The 21,771-nt window shown below is 31.5% G+C and overlaps 2 protein-coding genes across 2 annotated transcripts in view; both read left to right on the top strand.

The window, feature by feature from the left end:
- LOC129230273 (nucleoporin NUP188-like) overlaps positions 1–4,075 on the top strand; it is a 38,602-nt gene extending 34,527 nt beyond the window's left edge. Inside the window, exons 21-22 of the mRNA XM_054864673.1 lie at positions 1,768–2,020; positions 3,902–4,075. Of these exons, the coding sequence (XP_054720648.1) occupies positions 1,768–2,020; positions 3,902–4,075 (427 nt within the window). The remainder of the gene's footprint in view (positions 1–1,767; positions 2,021–3,901) is intronic.
- Positions 1,471–21,771, top strand: part of LOC129230274 (nucleoporin Nup188-like) — a 50,103-nt gene continuing 29,802 nt past the window's right edge. Inside the window, exons 1-12 of the mRNA XM_054864674.1 lie at positions 1,471–1,588; positions 1,768–2,020; positions 3,902–4,106; positions 5,573–5,632; positions 9,335–9,438; positions 10,663–10,788; positions 12,952–13,027; positions 14,456–14,581; positions 15,972–16,046; positions 17,473–17,546; positions 19,102–19,262; positions 20,089–20,195. Coding sequence (XP_054720649.1) covers positions 9,419–9,438; positions 10,663–10,788; positions 12,952–13,027; positions 14,456–14,581; positions 15,972–16,046; positions 17,473–17,546; positions 19,102–19,262; positions 20,089–20,195 — 765 coding nt within the window. The 5' untranslated portion in view covers positions 1,471–1,588; positions 1,768–2,020; positions 3,902–4,106; positions 5,573–5,632; positions 9,335–9,418. The remainder of the gene's footprint in view (positions 1,589–1,767; positions 2,021–3,901; positions 4,107–5,572; positions 5,633–9,334; positions 9,439–10,662; positions 10,789–12,951; positions 13,028–14,455; positions 14,582–15,971; positions 16,047–17,472; positions 17,547–19,101; positions 19,263–20,088; positions 20,196–21,771) is intronic.

The following is a 21,771-nucleotide window of genomic DNA, read 5'->3' on the forward strand; positions in this document are numbered from 1 at the left end:
TTTAAGAATTAAACTGTTAGAACCTTTTGTGTTTTTTATTTGGAAAGTAAATGAAATTGAGTTCAATTTACCTTCAAGATGAAATGAGGAAGATATTTTTGGTTTAATGAGTAAATAGTCTGTCAGATTAATAAATAAGTGATAAAGTAAATAAGTAATAAAGTAAATAAGTAATAAAGTAAATAAGAAATAATGTAAGTAAGTAATTAGGTAAATAAAATTTGTTGGATAATTTTGATATGGTACAGGCTAAGTTTTATTTGTGTCGATAAATCCATTTAACAAGTGAAATGGCTGAGTTTTGAAAATTAAATACTCTTAAATAATATTGAAGTTGCTCATTTCATCTTGCCCCATGTGTTCATTTTGATCAATCTACATGCTTTTCATTATTCTATTGCTTTTATTTAGCTTGTATTTTAAATAACTGAAAATGTGCATGCATTTAAATAATATGAATGTATACTGTAATGTAGAGGAAAGTATTGTACCTTGGGACACTGCTAATATCTAAAAATCTATTGTTACAACAGCATCCCTAGAAAATGGGCTGAAATGTTGAAAACTTAAAAATAGTACATGTTTTGACTTCATTTTTAGAAAATTAAGGAATTTCATCTCTCATCCCATCCTGCAGATACATAGCATTATATGTGTACGTGTGTTTACTATCACTTAGTTTGTAATTGATGGTTTTTTCTACGTTCTTTATTTCTGTGATTTTCTTTTTCCTTTTTTTAATACAAGAACTAAATAAAATAAACTTTGTAAAATATAAGTGGATATTTTCTGCTATCTGGCACATTCTTAAATATTTGTTTGTGCATCTTTGAATTGTTGAATTATGCAGGGTTAGTACATAAATTCTACTCTTATATTCATTTTATTGCATAACAGCTGAACAAAAAATAGACTGGATTTTTTTAAAAACAAGTTTAAGTTCAAAGACAACAGTTTATAGTATAGTCCCACCTTGTTCAAAATGCTCAAAAATCGAAAGGGTTTAGGCAACTTTTGTATGTAAATTTTGAATGAAAAACAATAAATACATTGTCTCTGGCAGATATAACAATTTCAGAACAGGTAAAAACCTTAAACATGACTTTTTGTGTTGACTTGACTCTACAGTATATCATCTTACAGCATCAATATATATATATATTTGACATATCTTTCCCTAGGAATCCCCCCCCCCCTTCCACTTTTTTTACCCTAGGAATTGCTAACGCAACATGCGTATTGTCGCCTCAGAGCAACACTAAGAAATCTAATCCCAGGAATAACACTAAGATATCCTACTGTTGCCCTGAAGCGACGATATCTACAATGATTTTAAAAGTGCTGTTTTTCCTTCTTATTTATATGTTTTCTTTTATTGTAGTTCATAAAGTTGTATGTACAATGTTCTCTTATTTTTGTGAGATTCTAATTTGTTAAAACTAAGGGAAACTTTTCTAAAAATCCATAGGGAAGAAGCACAAGAACTTTGTATATACAGTTTATTAAACTTTGAAGCTGGTCAAACTTTATTAAAAATAGTTTGTACAGGAGAAGAAGTTGTTCAACAAACAGTACTCAAGCAAGACAGGTTGATTTTTTCTGAACATTATTATTATTATTATTATTATTATTATTTTGTCAGTAAAATGTGTTTATAATATCATTGTTAATATAATAACATGATTAAAATTTTTATCTGAATGAATTAATTTCATTCTAGATCTTTATGGCTTTTTAATAATGTTTTTTTTTTCTCTCCATTTTTAGTGAGTTGGGTGAACAAGTTGCTTCAATGATACGCTTATCTTTATCAGTGCTGAATCGTCTGTTGCTACTACGTAACAATTTCTGTGTGAAAAGCTCCAAGACTGAGGTGTCTCCCTTGGAAGCTGTACTATTTTCTACTCCCGGACATACTACTCAACCACAAGTTGTGCTCATGGTTGCACATTACGCATTTCAGCGTTACAATCCCCATTTAGCAATATTAGCCATTCAACTTCTTAAAAGATTTGCAAAGGTATTGCAGTTCATAATAGTTAATGATGAACTTAAACTAACTGGTTTATTTATATTTTCTTCATTTTAACATGTATCCTTCTAAATATTTTCTACATTTATAATGTAAAATTTCTGAAACAATGGTTTGTGGTGGAAATTAAATGCTTTTCAATAGAATTACATTTTTTGCCATAATTTTACATTTGAGGCAGTGAGAAGCAAAGGGATGCAAGTGCTGAAATTAAAAATTTCTAAATAACCTGTACTGGAGCCACTATATAGACAGGCCGACGCCTCAGCTTAACTTTAGCTATTTTGGATCGGATTTTCATTGCTGCGCTGCTAGGTTTACCACAGCAAAGTTTTGGGTTTCGCCAAATTTGCCAAAAATAATACTTTATTTAATAAACAATTCATGTTCTGCTAATAATCGCTCGCAGAGAACAATCACCAAACGCGATTACTTTCCCGAAATGACAACCACTCAAATACTCTCTCCGATCAAAAAAGGTTGATCTTAAGCTGATGCGCCAGCTCATATATATAGGGGCCTTAACCTGTACAACTGGTATGAGAACCTCTCCTTTGCATTGGTGCAAGGAAAAGTACTAGTAGCCCTGGTTGGTGCTGCTATACTGCGGGATTTAGAAAAAAAATCAATGAAAGCCTACCTAGGATCTTCAAATGCATTTTTCTCAAACCTTTAAAAAGTTCACTTACATCCCTTTGCTTCTCACTACCACATTTTTCATTCTGTTTTATGTTAATTCATCTTTTTCAATTTATGATAATAGGGTGTTCTCACTTCTCAATGAAACTAGTAAAACTACTTTTTATCTTGTATTGCATAAAGGTTTTCTATTTTAGAAATGTATCATAATCATTACTAGTGAAGAAGAAAACGGGAAAACTTATAAAATTAATCAAATAATTATAGGAAACGTACTTGTATAGAAAAGGTTGGTAGTTTTCCCTACACACACATGCTTTCCCTACACACACATGCTTTCCCTACATTATTATGCTTTTCTATTTTACGTTTTATTAACATTTTTTTAAAAAAGATTTTATGCAAAATAAAATTTGGAAACAGTATTGGAAAAAAAATTTTTTTGAAAGCATTTAGAAAAAAAAAATAGGGACTGTTCATATTAATTGCGCAATGTTTCACATTTTGACTGTGTCACTGTGTGCACTGGGAATAGTTGAGAAAAAATGCAAATGGGGTATGGGGCTTTGATTTTTCTCCTCAGAGAGGTTTATTTAAACTTGGGGGAAAGACTGATTAATTGCTAATTTCTTGATACTAATTAATGTGTTCAGAAGTTTATCATTTCTATATTCCAGTTCCTTTTTTTTTGCTTAAATATTTTTTTGTGTTTAGTATTCCACATGAAAACTCTCATTTTGTAAGTTTAAGCTGCAAAATAATTTTGTTTCCCTGTGCACCCAAGTATTATATGCTACTTTTTTTCAAGGTGCAGTTAATAATATTGAAATTTTTGAAAAAAAAAAAAAATTGAAAGTAAAATGTTTGTGGTCACTTTTAAAAAAGAAATAAATTCAGAAATTTTCTTTTTTGCTGCAGGAAATGAATAATAGTTTGTCTTATCTCAATTTTATAGCTAGTTTTCCCTTAATTTTATTTCACTACTCCTCATTTATCCATGTACACAGGGATTTATGTAGGGGAAACAAAAGGTTTTTGTCCCCTCCCCCTTTACAACTTCCTGAAACAAAGCTACAAGTTCATTGTTTAAAAGGGCACTTTTCTTCAATATATTAGAAGCAGGAAATAACATTAAATATACCAAACAAGATCTGCAGAGATTAATTGATCACTTTTACTGACATGTGATATTTTTGTTGCTTATTGTGTCATTGACTACTCGTTATCTAGGAATTTCCCATGTCTCTACTAGCTTGCTTTGGTTCTGAAGCTGAAGCAATCCGTGATCATTTCTTGGCTAGACTCTGCTTTCAGTATGAAAATGTTCGGCTAAAGGTTGCCATTTTAGAGTTTCTGACAGTGTGTATTGCACAACAGCCTGGTTTGATTGAAATGTTTATATAATGTTTCTCAGAAAAACAATGAACCAAGTAAAGTAAGTGCATTTAACTAACTATATTTAATTATTTTTTTTTTCAATATTATTTTTAAAAATAAAATTTAATATATTTTTAAATATTTTTTTAAAAATATTATTTCTAAAAATATTTTTTTAATTGATTTATGAAGCTTAAAATCATTTTTAGATGTTTTGGTTTCAATCTTTACAATGAGTGGTAAGTTCATTTCAATGATAATACCCCCCCCCCCACCTTGTGCCATTATGGATCACTGAGGGATTTATTGATTAAAGTGAGATTCAAATATGAGTGGAAGAAATTCTATATAAGGTTCATACCCTATGTAATATTTGAACCTGGGCCATGGCGTAGAAAATTTCTGCTGTTCCGCCTTCATCCTGTCTGACCACAGGTTGTGTGAAAAGCAAACATCCGGTTTACAGGCGGAAATGGACGCATCTATTAGTTTTTAGGGATGGCAGCATATGCAGGTGTATGTTAGCCTCTAAATTAAATAAAGTCTCATTCAAATGAACGGTACACGCATATCAAACTTTTTCTTTCCCCCCTCATTCAGATAGACTTGTCTTTACTATTATTTTTCCAATTCCGTTCAATCCGTGGTTGGGCAGTAAACGAATAGGCTAGGCAGCCAGTCTGTTTAAAAACATGTCCAACAATTTTTCCAGTTTCATTAATTTTAATATCAAATAAAGTACATTATGCACATCAAATAAAAATTACTATGTGAGTTAGCTTATTCAGAAGGTAAAGCAATGATCAGGAACTTGAAAAAGAAACCTCATTTTTGCCACTTAAGTGTAGAGCTGCGATTCTCAACCGGCAGACGGGGATCGGTCCGTAGAAAAATTTGACGGGTCCCAGGAGAGTTTTGCTGGTCCACTTTAAAAAATTTTCCTTACCCAATAAAACAAAACACCATTATAATAAAAATAATATCCTATACGACAATTTATGATTTATGATTAATTTTCGTACTTTTCTGTGATTTTTCAGCAATGTTCATTCTGTATAACTGCAGTGATTACTTATTTTATTTTTAGCATTTTAATATCTTTGTAAGAGTTCTTTAGCACTAACTAAAGTTTCAATTATATATTTATTAATTCAGTTGTTAATATTATTATTATATTTTGCAAAAAAAGAAGAAAACCTCAGCGGTTCGCAAAAGTTTTTTTTTTTTTTTCAAAATGAGAAAAAAGGGAAAAACCTCACCGGTCCCTAAACAAAATTCACATGCTATTCAAGGTCCTCAAATGCAGTTAAGGGCTTTTTACGGAAAAAAAAGGAGGAAAGAAAGAAGAAGAAGCAGAAGAAAAACCATCACTGGTCCACGATTTTTTTTATTAAAAGCTCCTGCTGGTCCACGGATCAAAGAAGGCTCTTAGAAAATAATTGCTGTAAAAAAAGTTATAAATGTTTGCCTGCAAACTTCGCATGTTTTTGCAATTGTTATAGATTTTTTTTTTCTTTCATTTAGGAAGAAGTTAAGCAGAAAAGCTGCTTAGAATGTGTTAAAGGCATCCTGAAAGAGAAAGAAGTGTGTAATATTTTATAATATGTATATTTTCAAAAACTCTTAATTATGTTACCTATTCAGATATTGAAAACAGCTGTGGTTTTTGCACTTAAAAGTTTACTAGCTGTTTTAAAGTACGTTATTAAAAATTCAGGGCTAATCCTAGCAGGTGTGCAGAGTGTGCACCGCACAAGGGCGACCAAAGCAAGGGACGGCCGCAGGCCGCATCATATAGTTCTTTTAATCAAGCACAATTCCTCAAGAATTTCTCAAGATAACATAATAAGTCGAATAAATATGCAGAATTTTAAATGTTCAATTATCAAAGTGCCAATTTTCAACAGCATAGCATATTAAGAAAAATGGAATGTTAGAGCACATTGTGTTGCTCCATTATCCATTAATATCAACTCTTTACTCACATGCTTCATTTGGTTGCAAAATTTGTGACAGAACTGGTAATCAGACATGGATACAGGGGAGCGGCAATAACGAAAATCCCCCCCCCCCCCCGAAGCATGAAAGGGTGCCTTCTAAAGGCCACTAATGCTCATCCCCAGCCTCCCAAGCTGTTATTGACCCTTAACAATGAAGACATATTTTATGTAAAACAAAAATGCTGATAGGATACTCTCCCAAGTATTTCAAACGACAAATTCTGTGTCCGGCAGTCGTGGATGCGTGGAGACTAGAGAGACAATGGAAAATGGGGGCTCCCTTGAGAGTCAAACATATATAACCAACGAACTAAAATTTTTAACTTTCCCCCTTTACACTAATTTTTTCTAATTAAAATCACGAATGAACTGCCCGGTTTCAGATCAGATACGAGGACAGAGCCTTTGCCCTGGGTTACAAATTTTAAGTGTGACTCCAAAAGCCAAAACGAAGATCCAAAAAGATGCCTTGACAAGACTAAAGAAGGCTTCAAACTGCGTTTTTAGGACTTTAATTACGGAAAATTTCGCTGGTTGAACCACCGATTTTAAGGATCCAATTAAGTCTCTTATTCACCCTTTCTACCTTAATGTAATCAATCATAGCCTAAAAATGATAGCTCCAAAATCCAAATGTCTTTTTTGGGGACAGCCCTTCCTAACGTCATCAAAAATTGCTCAATGGTATTTTTCAAATTTCTTTTTTGAAATTTTTACGGTAGAGGGCCCTGAAATTCATTCCCTAAGATTACTACCAAAGATGGTCTGAATTAGCGTCTCTAGAGAGGCCCCCAATCCTACCCCCTTTCACTTAACGTACTCAAAAACAAACTAAAATTGCGTTTTTCAGTCATCAGTTTCGAAGAACTTTGGAGAAAATACGGCAGATCCCCCTTCTCTCCAACATAATCACTATAGCTCAAACTTTCGTTTTTAGATGGTTCCGTGAAGCCACCAAACCCTTCCTGCCTAAACTAACCTGAAATTGACTTCATTTTCAAAAAAAGTTCTTGAAGGCACACTGAATCCCCAACCGCTCTTTGTCCCATCGTTATCAAACGATGCCTAAAATACGATTTTGGGGCTTCCATTTCTAAAAAATTCCGGATAGCTTACGTAAATTTTCACGGTGCTAGGCATCCGGCATCCCCCATCAATCGGAGACACGTCTTTAGTTGTATTTTTCAGATATTAATATCGAAAAATATTCAGAAAGATCCGCTGAAGCTTCTCGGTTACCTTAACGTCACCAAAGATAGTACAAAATTGTGCTTTTAGAGCCCCAAAACCCTTCCTTCACAAAAAATAGCCTAAAATTGATTTTAATTCTGAAAAATATTTCTCTCAGTTAATCTCAATCAGTCTCTAGCGAAAAATGTGTTTTTGAAACAATAGTGCCGATAAATTAGCATAGGAAAGATGCCAGACCCCCACGTCACCAAAGACAGCCTAAATTTGAGTTTTAAACTTCAATTTTGAAAACTTGCAATAGGAGATGACCGAATCTTCCTCCCTCCAGCAACGTCAACAAAGATAACCCAAAATTGCTTGTTTAAAACTTCCATTTCAGAAAATTTTCTGGAAGAGCGGCAATTCTTTCCAAACTAATGTTGCAAAAATTAGCTGCAATTTAACATCAGTTTTGAAAGAATTTTAGGAAAGAACTCCAACATTACTTTCCCATCAAGTCTCGAAAAATTTCCTAAAATTGCAATTTTTGACGGCAATATTGAAAATTTCTCCATGGACCTTGAATGTTCCCGACTCTTTTGTCCTTGCAACCAAAGATTAATTACAACTATTTTTCATACGCCAATGTCAAATATTTTCTGGGGGCGACCCCCCCCCCCCCCCCCCGTTTCTCCCTCCTCCGTCTTTCCTCTGATGTCACCAAAGACATACTATAAAATGCGTTTTTACGACTAGTAAATTTTTTGTACCTATTACTTTCTTCAAAGATATAAATTGTTTCTAAGGAGTTTTTTCAAACTTTTTACTAAAATTCATCCTTCTTCTGTTTTTTTTTTTTTTTTTTAAATTAGAACTAAATACAGAAATTTGAAGAAAGATTTATATGGGCGTTATAGTCAAAACATGCAAATTGCTCTTCAGGGGCGGCACATTAGGTCTTTGCACGCGGACGGTCGAAACCCTAGTATCGGCCCTGTAAAAATTTACTATTTGATCATTATCTAGATGTGTGTATGCATGTCACGTCTTCATTCACTAATAAGGTCTTCCACTTCCTTAACAAAGCCTTACAATTGTAAAAATAGTAATTGTTAAGCTATAAATAGTAAATTATTTTTCACTATAGATTCAAGTTTTTGAATTGACTTAGCTATTTTAATCCAAGCATACTTATTGTTCATGAATGCTCTCAGTATGCCTTTCAAGTGATATTTGTAAACTGATGATCTACTTACTCACAGTGGGTAACTTTTCAAGTGGTTGTGATATGTTTAGCAATGAACGTTTTATTAAATTTTCTTTTTAATTATTTACCTTTTGAAAAACTTCTTGACCCCCCCCCCCCCTACACACACTTATTTTTTAACTGTGTGTATTATATTTAAAAAAAAGCAGTTAATGTTAAGTAGTAATAAATTGACTTTATATATATTTTTTTCTATTTAACAATTGGGGGTTTTTTTCTGGTTACTGTCATATTTAAATGAGCTTGAACAACTAAGGCCAATGTGATGAATCATAAGATTTTAAAAAAAAATTGAAAAGCTACAAAATTTTAATTTAACATCTGAATGTTTTCTGTTACATTGAAACTACTTTCAATCTAATAAAATTTATAGGTAACTATTTGAATTAATTTTGTGCTTTAGTAGGATATTGTAAGTTTCATTCAATGTGCAAAGAACAATTTTTCTCTCTGATTATCAAACATCTAAATTTGTTCGCTATTCGGTTGCCGAATATTAAAGTATTTGGATTTGGCCAAACCAAATATACTCGGTTTGGCTACTGAATATACAGTATACCAAACACCAACCGAATATTCGGTGCATCTCTAGTGCTGACCAGGGTAATGTTGGGTAATAGCAAGTTTTGTTTTAGATTGGTTCAGCTGATGAAATTTTATTCACCTATTTATGTTTAAAATTTGCATCACATACTTTTATTTATTCATTCTGCTTTAGCTTATGATATTTTAAATTTTGCTTTATTTTGCTTAAAAATTAATATAATTTACTAGTTTATTTTTTGAAGCATCTGCATTTATTTCATGAAAAGAAAATAAACATCAAAAAATAAACTTTAAATTTTTTAGTCCGAAGACCCATATCCTCAAGAACTGCTTTGTGCAGCTGTAGAATTCATTCATGCTTTATGGGCTGGACATCAAGCTTTAGCTATGGAAGCTCTGAAGCAAGAGTAAGTAAATGTTATATTAATTTTAAAAATTTACCCTCTTAAAATCAAAAATTGTGTCTTGTTTCATCCATTGTCTTTTATGTTAGCTTGTCAAAAGAAATCCTTTGCATTTCATTTCTTTTTCTTACTTCTGACATGATAAAACCAGAATGGCAGTTTAAAAATTTTCATGGTCATTTGTCCACTCAATGAATACATGCTTGAGCTAAAAATACATGATGCATGACGTATTGGCGGTTCTTCTATGTGTGCTTTATATACATGTAATCCCCAAAAGAAAACAGAGAAATAGTTATTTTAGAATTTGAAATAAAATACATTTCTTGATAAATTTCTGTTAATTTCTGTGTAGAGTCCCCCCCCCCCTCCCCCCTTTTTTTTCTAAAAAACTAATACTCAGCTTAAGTAGTGTTGGGTATTGAAAGTACTTGAAATCCTCTAAATGGCACAGGCAAACTAAGATCACTTTAAATACCTGCTAATGATTACAAAAGTGGATGAGAACAGCAAGGGAAAAATAACTCCCCCCCCCCCCCGTGTGTGATAAGTCATAGAATGCTGAATAAAAAGTGTACACGTTCTACTTATGGATATTTTTGTGCAAAAGCTTATTAGTGGTTTTAGATAAGGTAAGTTCTTTTTTCTTTCACACCCCGATATTACCAATAACCCTGATTTAACGTATAAAAGTTTCATTCCCAATGAATTCGTTATAAATCGTGGTCCGACTGTATAATATTACAATTGCACAATTTCTATACCTTCCTGAGGAAGAAAGGTTGCCATATTTTTTGACATACTGCGTTATGCATTTTAAATGAATTCAGTTGATACATCAAGCATTTTAAGTGGCATATATTTCCTCTTTTTTCCCTGTTTTAATTTTCCTTTTTGTAAAATTCCATTTGAATGCTCTATGAGCCACCACTGGTATAAGGTGTAAAAAGATTTATTTTATTGTTTTGCAACTTAAAGTCACTGTCTAGGATAAAATTTATGGATGGAGTCTCATATGTTGTTATTTTTGCATTTTAGTGTTATGATCAATGTCATATTGAGAAGTTAATAAAAATCAGAGTGGAAATTAATGTATTGTTTTTGCCCAAGCTATTTTAATGAGTTTTCTGTTGTCTGTTATCTGCACACAATGTATTTCTTATATGTGTTTTTTAATTTCATTATTTTTTCCTCAAACACATCATGCATATTTTTTTTTCTTTACAGTCCTCAATTTTGGAATTTGATCTGTGGTGTCCTATTTACAGACAAATATTTCATTCAAAGTGCAGGAATAAATGCTTATGTCATCCGTACTTTAACTCTTGAAGTATTTTATAAAGCAGCTACTAGGTCAGTTCTTCTTTTATTATGTACTCAAATAAAATCCGGTCCACTTTTAACAATATCTTTTTTTCAATGTCCAATATGTAGAAAGTAACTTCATTCAATAAATTTTTTTTTAAAAAAATCACAGCACTAAATACATTGTTGTTAGTACATTCTCCCCCTTCCCCTTTTTTTCAGAGAATTTTCGACTGCAAGATTACTAAGGAAACTAAAAAAATGTTCATGCTGTCACAACACATGTAGTGGTACATTTAGAGGGGTTTTGGGTTCAAAACTGAATTTTTGAAATGCATAATTTTTTTTTTTTGTAAAGTTTTGTGATCAAAAAGTACTAAGTCAATTAATAGGATGTGGGCCCTCCATATGTTCATTAGTATTTGTTATCAAAAAATGTCAATCAGTTGTTGGATTTCTTTTATTTTACCTTTCTCGGCCTTTCTCTTTCTGGTTCAGATACAGTTTTCCTTATCATCTGTTTTGCAACTAAGGAAAGGTTAGAGTAGCGATTCTCAACCGGTAATCCGGCGGACCGATAAGGGTTCACGGAAAATTTTTGATTGCTCCTCAGTGATTTCTGCTTGTCTTTGTTGAGAAAATTTACTTACTCAAAAAAAAAAATATATGACATTTCTTTACATGAATTGTTTAATGAATTTCCATCTCATTATTATTACAAAAATTAATTATCTTTCCATCTAAATATTTTTTGTTTCCGTTTTTTAATACCAAGCAAAGTATTATTTATTCTAAAAAAGGGCAAAGTTGTAAGTGGACTGCAATTGATTTTATTGTTATTATTTATTTGAAAAAAAAAACCTCATTGGTCCGCGAAATTGTTTCAAGATATTTTGCCGGTCCGCAGGTCAAAAAAGTTTGAGAATCGATGGGTTAGAGAATCATAACCATTTATGACTGTAATTACCATCCTTGCTCAAAATTAACATTTTTTTAAAAAAAGTTATTGTGCTTTTTTTTTAATGCTTAAAGTAAATGAACTTTTGTACAAAATATGTAAACTTTATACAAAGGTTTATGTCTTGTCAGGTGAAATACATTGAAATTCCATCACCATTCAGCGCAAAATTTATAAACATTTAGACTGAGGGTATAATGATACTGAGTGCAATATTTCTAATAATTTATATGCTTGATTTTTTGAAAGTTGATTTTTTAAACTTTGGATGTTTTACTCCATAGGTTTAATCGAAATTCATTTGAAACATTAGGTGCTGAGCATTCTTAAAATTTTAAATACTCTAGCATTTTTAGTATAAATTTATTTTAAATTTAGATATTAAATTTTTATTGAAGTATTAATTAATATGTTGATTCTAGAATCAATTTAAAAAAAAATTACAATTGCATAGTGACATTTGCAACAACAAATTGCATCATGACTTTTTTTTTTTTCAAATTTACAAATTTAACCCTCAGTACCTCTAAAATGAATGAAAATCTTTCATAAATGTTTGCGGGTTAACAAATATTTTATCTTGTCTTTCTGAAAAATACCTAACTTTATCTCTTGTGAAAAGTTGAAAATTTGGGATGCAGAAAAAAAAAACACTTTTCTTGAAAATTGCCCTAATGCATTATGCATGTAGTATAAGTAGCCCTCTCCTGATGAAAAATTTATTGCTTTGCCAATGTCTGTAATAATCACTTAATAAAAGCATTCCTACAAATTTTTCCTTAAAAAATGCTACATTTTGAAAAAAATTGCCTTTGTTTTTCAAAAAAAATTTTTGATTCAGTAAAAGTGAGAGAACTGTGTCAAAAATACAAGTTAAATCCATTGCATTCAATTTATGTTAAATAAATAAAGTGCCATTTTGAAGCGATGAATTACTATTTTGCAGCAAATATTCACAATGGGGATACATTTTTATGTTTCATTATAATTTTCTTTTAGCCATTCAAAATTGCTCCTTATTGCTTTAAAGAATATGTTAGAAAAAGTGAAATTTAAATTTTTTATATGTATGCAGTAAGTAAAATATATTTTTTTGCTAAATATTTTATGAAATTTTTATTGTTAGTTATTAATCTTAAATTTCAACACAGTTCATTATTAGAAGAGTAATTGTTTACTGTGCTATTGTTCTTTTTTTATTTATTTATTTATTTATTTTTTAATCTCTTCTCATTGCCTCCACTTGTTTTTAGGAAAGGATTGGATGAACATGTAAAAGCTGTTTTTAATGATATACATTCCAAGAGCTTTTTGCTAGAGTGGTCCAAGGTAAATATCCTTTAATTTTTAAAAAATAAAATAATTTTTTTTTTTAAAACTTTCCATTGGGTGCTGGCGTAACTAGAAAAATTCAAACACATTATTCTTTTTTTCAGTTAAAATATGTTTTAATCATGTATTTTGAATTTCAAAGGAAATTTTTTAAAAATTTAAACAAATATACCAAACCCTGTGGCACGACAGTCCATAAGGGCCAAGACCTACTGTGTCAAACTCAGTTTTCCTGACCAGGGGCTTTGTGGTGCAAGGCAGATATTCCGGTTAGGTGGTCAGCCTAACGCGGAACCCCCAGTATTTGGTTTCCAAGTTTACTTGGTACTCATTTTCTCAACCCACTGAAGGGGTGAATGGCTGAGTCAACCATACCCAACCCAGGAATAGATCCCAGGCCAGTGGCCTGGGAGCGCGAAGCGCTACCACTTAACCACTAGGCTTCAAAACATATACAAAGCAATATTCAAATCAGGTGTGATACTCCATTTTTTGTAGTGCTTGTGAAAATTGTATTTTTCTTTTCTGCCTCTTCTCTATTCCAGACACACAAACTTTTTGTATTGATCTTCAGTGTTGTCAATTATTGATTGGGGCTGTTTAAAAATGTCACACTTTTTTCAGCATATTTGTCCCCCCTCCCCACTTTGTTATAAAATATTCACCTTACCACCTCCTCTTGTCACACCTCATGTTATATTACATTTACATACTATTATTAAAAAAATTCATCATGTCACATTTTTTGTTACCCCTCTTTCCTTTGTCACTGTCTCAATTTCACGACCCCCTCCCACCTCAAAGCGTGATATCATTTATGGGCAACCTCTTACTTGCAAAATTCCTGCAAGGCTATGTTACATAATCCAGAATATGAGAATATGCATTATTTGAATTAATATTAACTACAAAAATTGGTTCTTCATCAAATTTGTACCCTTTATAAAAAAATGTATAAAGTTAAAACTGGGTAAAATAGGCATCTTTGCAGATAAAACGGAAAAGGACAATTTGTTAACTGTAAACTGTATAGAAAAAACAAAACAGAATGAAGGGAAATTTTTGAAAAGTTTTAGGAAATTGAACAAAACATTTTCTGAATATAAGTAAGGAAAAAGTATAAGAAATGGATTGTAAAGACGGATAAAAAAACAATAACAGCAAAAATAGTCTTGTTCTTATTTCTTCAAAAATATAGTAATCACACATCTTAATCTTAAATACATCTTAAAATACAAGTAATGCACTGAAACATTATCTCTTTCAGTCAATCTATAGACATTTTCTGTGGTAGGTTACAATCATTTGAGTCACAAGTACAATTATTTTGGTTATTTTGATTTAAAATAAAGATCAAGATAAATTTTCAATTTTGTGTTGTACTTTTTGATATTAAGATTTTTATTTCTTAATTTGTTTTTCCAGCATGTACATAGTTCAAGTCCTAAAAGCGATTTTCAAGTCCAAGTTTTATCATCAATTTCAGATGATGTGAAAGACACATTTGCCCTTCTAACTGCCTGGAGAGATTTTCTTTTAATTGTTGCTGTGGTAAAGTATTCCAAAAAATTTGTTCTCTTATATATTCAATGAGAGTGTTAGTGTTAAACATTCTGTTTATGCTGTCTTTAATGACATTAAAGAAATTGTTGGTGGGATAATCGGGGATCTTCCTCAAAGAATTTTTGAAGTTAAAGTCTTTATAAAAGTCAGTTTTAATCAATCTTTAGCTATGTTGGAGGGGGAGGGGAGCCGTGGTGTCCTGATTTTTAAGTTGAAATTAATTTTAAGCTACCTTTTGTGACTTTTAGCGAAAGTGAATGGCTTGGTTGCACTCTGTGATTCGGAACAGTGAAAAAACAATTTTAGGCTATTTTTAGATGTTATTGGTTATGCCTGAAAAGATGAATATTATGCCATCTTTGGAGACATTAGGCAAATTTTACGGGACTTAGGGACTCCGCTCTGTGAATTTTCAAAATTGAACTCTTAATGATGCAATTTCAGTCTGACTTTGGTGGTAGTGTTAGAAAAGTGTGAGGGTTTAGGGACTCTGCATCTGCATTGGAATTTTTTTGAAATTGTACTCCTAAATCTACGTTAGACTCTCTTTGACGTTAGGAGAAGGAAGTGTCAGAGTTGTTCCCAGAATATTTTTTGATACTCAAGTCTTAAAAACAAAATTTTAGGCTCTATGTTGAGATGATAGGGGAGGGAGTAGATGCTCTCCCTTGGAAATTTTTGTTAGTTAAAGGCCTGCAAATACTTTTGGTGACATAAGAAGAAGGGAGGTTCAATAGCTCTTCCCTGAAATTTTTAGACATTGAAGCTCTACAAGCATAATTTTAAGCTATCTATTGTTGCTCCCCCTAGCTCTCCCTTCCTTTTTATATGATCATGATATATGTCCCCCCCCCCCCCATCTCTTTCCTCGCAGCATAAAAATTTAGCTCCACTGGTGTGCATTAAAAAAATGCATCATTAAGTTTTTATTTCTCACAGAAATTACTTCTTTCCTTTACTAATTTCTATCACTTTTAATTTTCCGATGATTTTAATACATTTTATTATTCACATATTCATAGTAAATGGGCTGTTGTCTTTAGTTTTGATTTCATTTATTCAAACTTTCTTAAATGCTCTGCCATTCTAATCTGAATACCTTGGCAAAAACATTGCTTGAATTGTGTTACTGATGAAATAGATCGTTTATTAATATCAACCCAGTGTGATTGCATTTTTATCATGAAATTTCTCCGTTTTGTAATTTGTATCTGAATGTCTTATTGACTTAATATCAATCCCCAAGAAAATTTTGGATTTGTTTTATCAGTGTGTGTGTGTATCAGATTGTGTGCAAACTTTAGACTAAATTTTAAATTTAATGAAACATATATTTTACTTATATTATTTATATTTTCTTATTTCCTCTTCACCCTAGTACAAACCTCTTCAGCTCTCGTCTGACGCTAAAGAACAAATCCTTGCCAACATCTTAGAACATTTTTCAAAAGAGGTAAGGTTAAAAGAGGTATATTTAATCATGGCCACACTTAATTCGCTTACACTTTACGGGCCTTGACTATTTATGACTTTTCTGTGTTAAACCGATGCAACAAGTAGCATAAGATGATCTGCTCTTGAAATTCTCGAAAAATACAAACTTTATATGTTGCGCATTTTGACTGCAAGAGGCACTGAACCCAATCCTGTGTATCCACCAATCAATGACAACCTTTTAAAGCTGTTTATTTTTGATTGGACAGGGATTGGATATTTTGATTGTAAGAATGGAAAACAGTGATTGCCTGTAGCGCTCTCTTTGTTGCCATGAATTTCAGTGATTGTCATGGCCTATAAGAATAATGTGCAGCCATGGTATAATTTAATAGTTTATGTACTATTTTTTAATGTGCTTTAATAAACATTAAGCGAAGAAAATGTTAACATCGTTGTTTTAAGTAGTTCTTTTGAGCAAATTAGAGAAATGTTTTTGAGAATTGCATAATATCTCACTGTGTTGTATAAGTGTACACAATTTTTTTTTTAATCATATGTTGCAGAGATTTTTTAATCACCTTATTTGTTATCTAAAGTTATAGATGTGAAGTGACTTTTCATAGCAACTCTGTATGTTTAGTAACATCAATTATTAGTTGATTTCTCATATTTTAAAAAATTCTTCGTTCAGTAATGTGTGAATGTTCACTTACTAATTTCTCCAATCACTCCAAGAATAAATGCTGAATGTTTAAGTTTCCATTTGGTGAAGGAAAAAAAAAGTAGTATAAGAAGATATTGGAAAAAATACTGGACACGCTTGCAAGTTTTCTACGTCTTTGGCTTGTTAAACAGAGTTTTTCGAAAAGCCAACTTCCCATGTTTTATTTATTACTTTCATTGGAAAAACATCTAGATACTTGGATGCTTCAACATCATGTTCATAAATGTCGTGAACATGAAGCACCAAGTTTGCTACAGTGATTGGTGATTTTAAAAAAAAAATCATGCTATTATATAGCAAGTTAATTATTCTGATATGTTTTACCTAAAGCTCCAGATTATTGGTCACTAGTCGCCAAAGGACAACCATTCAATTGAAAATGGAAACCAAAAAATTGATTCTTAGTTGCTAAAAGTGGCTACCATATCTTTCTGTATTTGTTTAAAATCATACTATAACAACATGCTTCCTGAAAAATTTATAATATTCATCATAAATTTTTTCCACTACAAATTGAGTTTAAGTTTGAGTAATATAGTGTAAAATAAAGAGCTAATTGGTTAGTTGTCAGCAAAGATAATATTTCTTTTGGAATACTCTGCTATGACATAAAGAAACATTATTTTTGATTCTTATAATCTTTTGTTGAATACACAGTTGTCATCAAATTTTTGCATTGTTAATTTTAATGACAAATTCTTTTTTTCTTCCCTTCTAGATTGCAAAGAATAATTCTAGGTCTCTTATACTGCTATCTGAATTATTCTTAATGCTAGGATCACATTGGAAGAGGCAAGTCTATTTGGTTATTTTTATTTAAATTTTCTCAGGCAATAAAATATTCTCCATCAACACATGCTCTCATTTTTGGAGGGAATTTACAAATTCTTCACTAAACATATTGATGTTTTGATAAACCTATTTTGATACTGTTTGTCGATAATTTTTGGAAAATGTTGTTCGAAATATTTATTAGTTTATTCCTAAGTTTATTAGACATATCATTAGATCAAGAAACTACTTTTCAAGCTCTGAAATGTTAAATCATTAATGAAGTTTGAGTTTTCTATAGTACGCTGTAACCCAAGTATACTTTTCAATTAACAAAAAAGAAAATGCCCTGTAGTTTATTGATCAAGAAAACCAAATTAAATATTTGTTGAATTTCTTTGTTGATACATTTTAAGAAGGCTGTTACCAGTTTATTTGTACGATACTATCTTATTTTCTTTATAAAACATGCTTTCCATAAACATCAGTGCCCATCTCCTCCAAGTGCAAGGGCGCACCCCTTTCCCCCAATGCCACAAAGACCCCCAAATCAGAAATACCCCCCCCCCACACACACAAACAAAAGAGAAAAATACCATTTAAACCTCCTCTAAAAATTTCTGTAGCGCAGTCGTCTGAGCCATGACCCCCCCCCCCCCCCATTAGGAAAAAGAAATAAATTATAAAGTATCCCACCAAATTTTAAGTGAGAAATTTGCATAGGGCTTGAGAATTATATAATGAATGAGAGTTTACGGTATTTTTCAAAGTAATGATTTGATTACTCATGAAAGTTAAAACAATGCATGAACTTAAATTTTGGTTAAAGCTAAAATGTTGAAATCGTGTTTTGAACACAATCTCATACGAAATTGGAGCATTTTTGCGAAAATAAATCAATAAACAAAAGCACCTGTTTTGTGCGTTTGTTGTAACAAGGTTTTATTCCAAGAAAAATACAACTTTGCGTGACAAAGATACTCTTCATTTTGTGGCTTGTTCTCAATTAATTTGTTTAAATCCCATCATTTAGTGTAATCAAGTTTGAGAGAACTGTATATCGCCAAAGTAATGTATTGCCAAGTCTATTCCAGCAAAAATATCATTTTAGTAGATTTGGTAACTCCCAAATTAAATTACATAGGAGTATCATTTTAAGGTATTTTGGAGAAATGTAGAGTTCGTAACATGACACTGTTTTGCTATAACTATTTAAGTTTACTGTTTGATTAGCACATCATTTTATTTCAGAGTTGATCCTACCAACACATGAATTCAAATTAAAAAATGTGCTAACCAAACGGTAAACTAAATAGTTATAGCAAAAAAGTCATGCTACAAACTCGACATATTTGTATAAAATACTGTAAAATGCCCAGGAACAAAGTTAAAATTTGCAATATACGTATGACGAAATTTCATTACAGCAAAATGATTTTGCAGGTCTTTTGGACTTAGTTAAAAAAAAGATGCAACTGCATTTTATAATTTTGCCAATATTTTGTTATTTTGCACTTTATTTTTCTTTACTTTAATTACTGTGAATTGCTGTAATAATATTTATTATTTCTCTTAGTGAATTTGTGAAGCTGGTAAACTCAGAAGATAACAACTCAATATTCAATATTTTAAATGAAGTTGCACAAGAGGTTAATGTGGTGCATCCAAGAGAACAGTTAGTTGTTGTTTCCATCGCTGTATTTACATTGAGAATGCTCTCAAATTCCAATATAAAATGTGAGTTTAAATATTTTATTTCAGATTAGGACTCTTATTTAAAATGATAAATGTGCCTTTAAATGCTGAACCACTATTTGTAGGCAATGTCGAACAGTTTCTTAATTCATTAAAGATTATTAAATATGACCAGACAAGAAATAAATAAGCAAAGTTGTAGTGTTCAAAATTTTTTAATCATTACTAGCAGTTAATGATACTGTTAATGCTCTCATAATTTTAATTATCAGGGTAAGTAATAATCATTAAAATCATAACTAAGCAAATGCTAATAAAAATGCGACAATCAGCCATTGGGTCTAGGCCCAATTTCACTAACTCTAGTCAATTTACCAATCCTTGGTAAAAATCACAAGCATTTTTATAGCCCATTTCAAGTAGTTGCTGCTTCCTCTAAATTATTCCAAATCCTACAACTCTACTGAAGTAGTAATGTTTTCCTAATTTCAAGGTTAGATTTGAATTCGATAAGGGTAAAACAAGGACCCACTGAATGTGTCATGCACGCAGAAATTTAACCATTCATCATATATTTTAAGCAATTTTTAATTAAATAGGTCATGTCTCCTCTGAGTTTCCTGTGCCATATTCAGCCGTTTAAGCCTGTAATCAGAATCTGTGTTAGAAAGTCCATTTATTAACCTAATAAGCTTCCTTTACACCCTTCTAATAAGTTCCTATCTTTCTTTCGGAAACAAATAACTTTTATTCCAAAGCTTTTATTTTTTTTCTCCTCCTATAAATTTATTTTTAAAACTAAACCACCCAATGTGATCAATGAAGAAAAGTATTTTTTATTGTATTCTAAAAATTGTTTTCTTCTTAGTGTCTAAGATCAAAGACTGGATTGTTCCTTGTTGTCAGCTATTAAAGAAAGCATCTGTGCTAGTACACCAACCTTTAGATCCAAAAGCAATATCCGGTGTTTTAAAAGTAAGTTTAATTTACATATATAGATAAAAAAAGTTTAAGTTTAATAGTATTCTACTCCATTGCAGTAACCCCTGGTTATATCCCACCTCACTATATCACTCATTCTAATATATTGTGCTTTTCTTGTGTCTTGCAATAAAAGTAAAAGTGACAGAAATCGTTGATTTAAATTTGAGACAGTAAAATTAAAGTTGTCTTTCTTCTCTGTAGTTGAAGAACAAAACAGGAACATTTGCTGTGTGTCTAAATTTGTTTTCGACTAAGAGGCATATTCATCTCTAACATAATCGATCATGTTCGATTGGACTAAATTCTATCTACATATAGCACAGCAACCTTTTGGGTGGAGAGAAGGTAAATTCTGCTGTGCTACTGGTAGATTGAGTTTAATTGAATCGGAGGTGATTGATTGTGTTACAAAGGCATGTACAGTGGACGCCGTTTAATTGAATCAGTGGTTAATTGAATAAACCACTTTAGTGAATCAAGTCGTCTCTTATTAAATTAGCCGCTTTATTGAATCAGCCGCTATATAGAATCAAAACTGTTTAGAACAAAGGTGATTCATATAAGTAACAACTTAGGATTCTTATTTCACTGAAAAAATTGAAATATTTTAATCAGTTTTATTTTCTTTAATGGTCTCCCTATTATAATAATGAATGAATGAATGAAAGTCTATTCACAAAGCCAATACTTAGTAGTCAGCCGCAAAGTAGATGCTTGTGCCCGGCAAATTGCTTCTAAAAAAATTGGTGTTGCCGGTAAGGAGTTCATGTTAGCTCTGAGATACGTTACTCGTGAAAAACTTTTGTAGCATCTGTTTCAGGTAATTTAAATCCCGTTGTAGCGCAAGTCCACTGTAGTAAGGATGTGTTGTTCATGAACGAACGGTTAAAAAAGAACAAATCCTTAAAATGAATGGATCTGTTCATTCACTTAAAAAATGAACGACTGTTCTTTTGCATGGTGCACAGTTTGGAACATTGTGTTAATGCACTTGTGATTAAATCGCATTTTTTAAAATTACATTCATCTTCAAATTTTTCACTCTCAATCTCAAATCTCCTTTTTTTCAGTGCAGTACAACATATTCATTCCAACATTGTTATTTTCTGCTTTATTCATCATTTTTCTTTAATCGTTGCAGCTCGTTTGCTATTTTCCAATGTATCCATTAGTAATGTTTTGTGTATCTTGTTTGGACTACTTACAAAGTGTTTGGACATTCCACTTCCTGTCACACGCACCTGCTAAAATCTTTCTCACGCTTTCTGTCGCCAAAATTATTTCTAAAAATACCTTTATTCACTATTCTGGCAAACTTTTTGTCTTCTATAACATCCCTGTCACCTACCATCTATATTGATTTGGCTTTATATTTTACTGATTATTACTGTCCAATTTTTCTCCTTTAAAAAAAGTGTTGTGTACTAACTACTGTAATACTGTAATTATATATACAGTGCTGTAGCTGGAAAGATTTGATAACTTAATTTTTTGACATGCTGAAGTGGAACCTGTGATTTTTGGAATGGAAAACATACCTTACCATTCGGCAACTGAGAAATGTCGT

This window comes from Uloborus diversus, chromosome 9 (assembly GCF_026930045.1).
Source record: "Uloborus diversus isolate 005 chromosome 9, Udiv.v.3.1, whole genome shotgun sequence".
NCBI lineage: Eukaryota > Metazoa > Arthropoda > Arachnida > Araneae > Uloboridae > Uloborus > Uloborus diversus.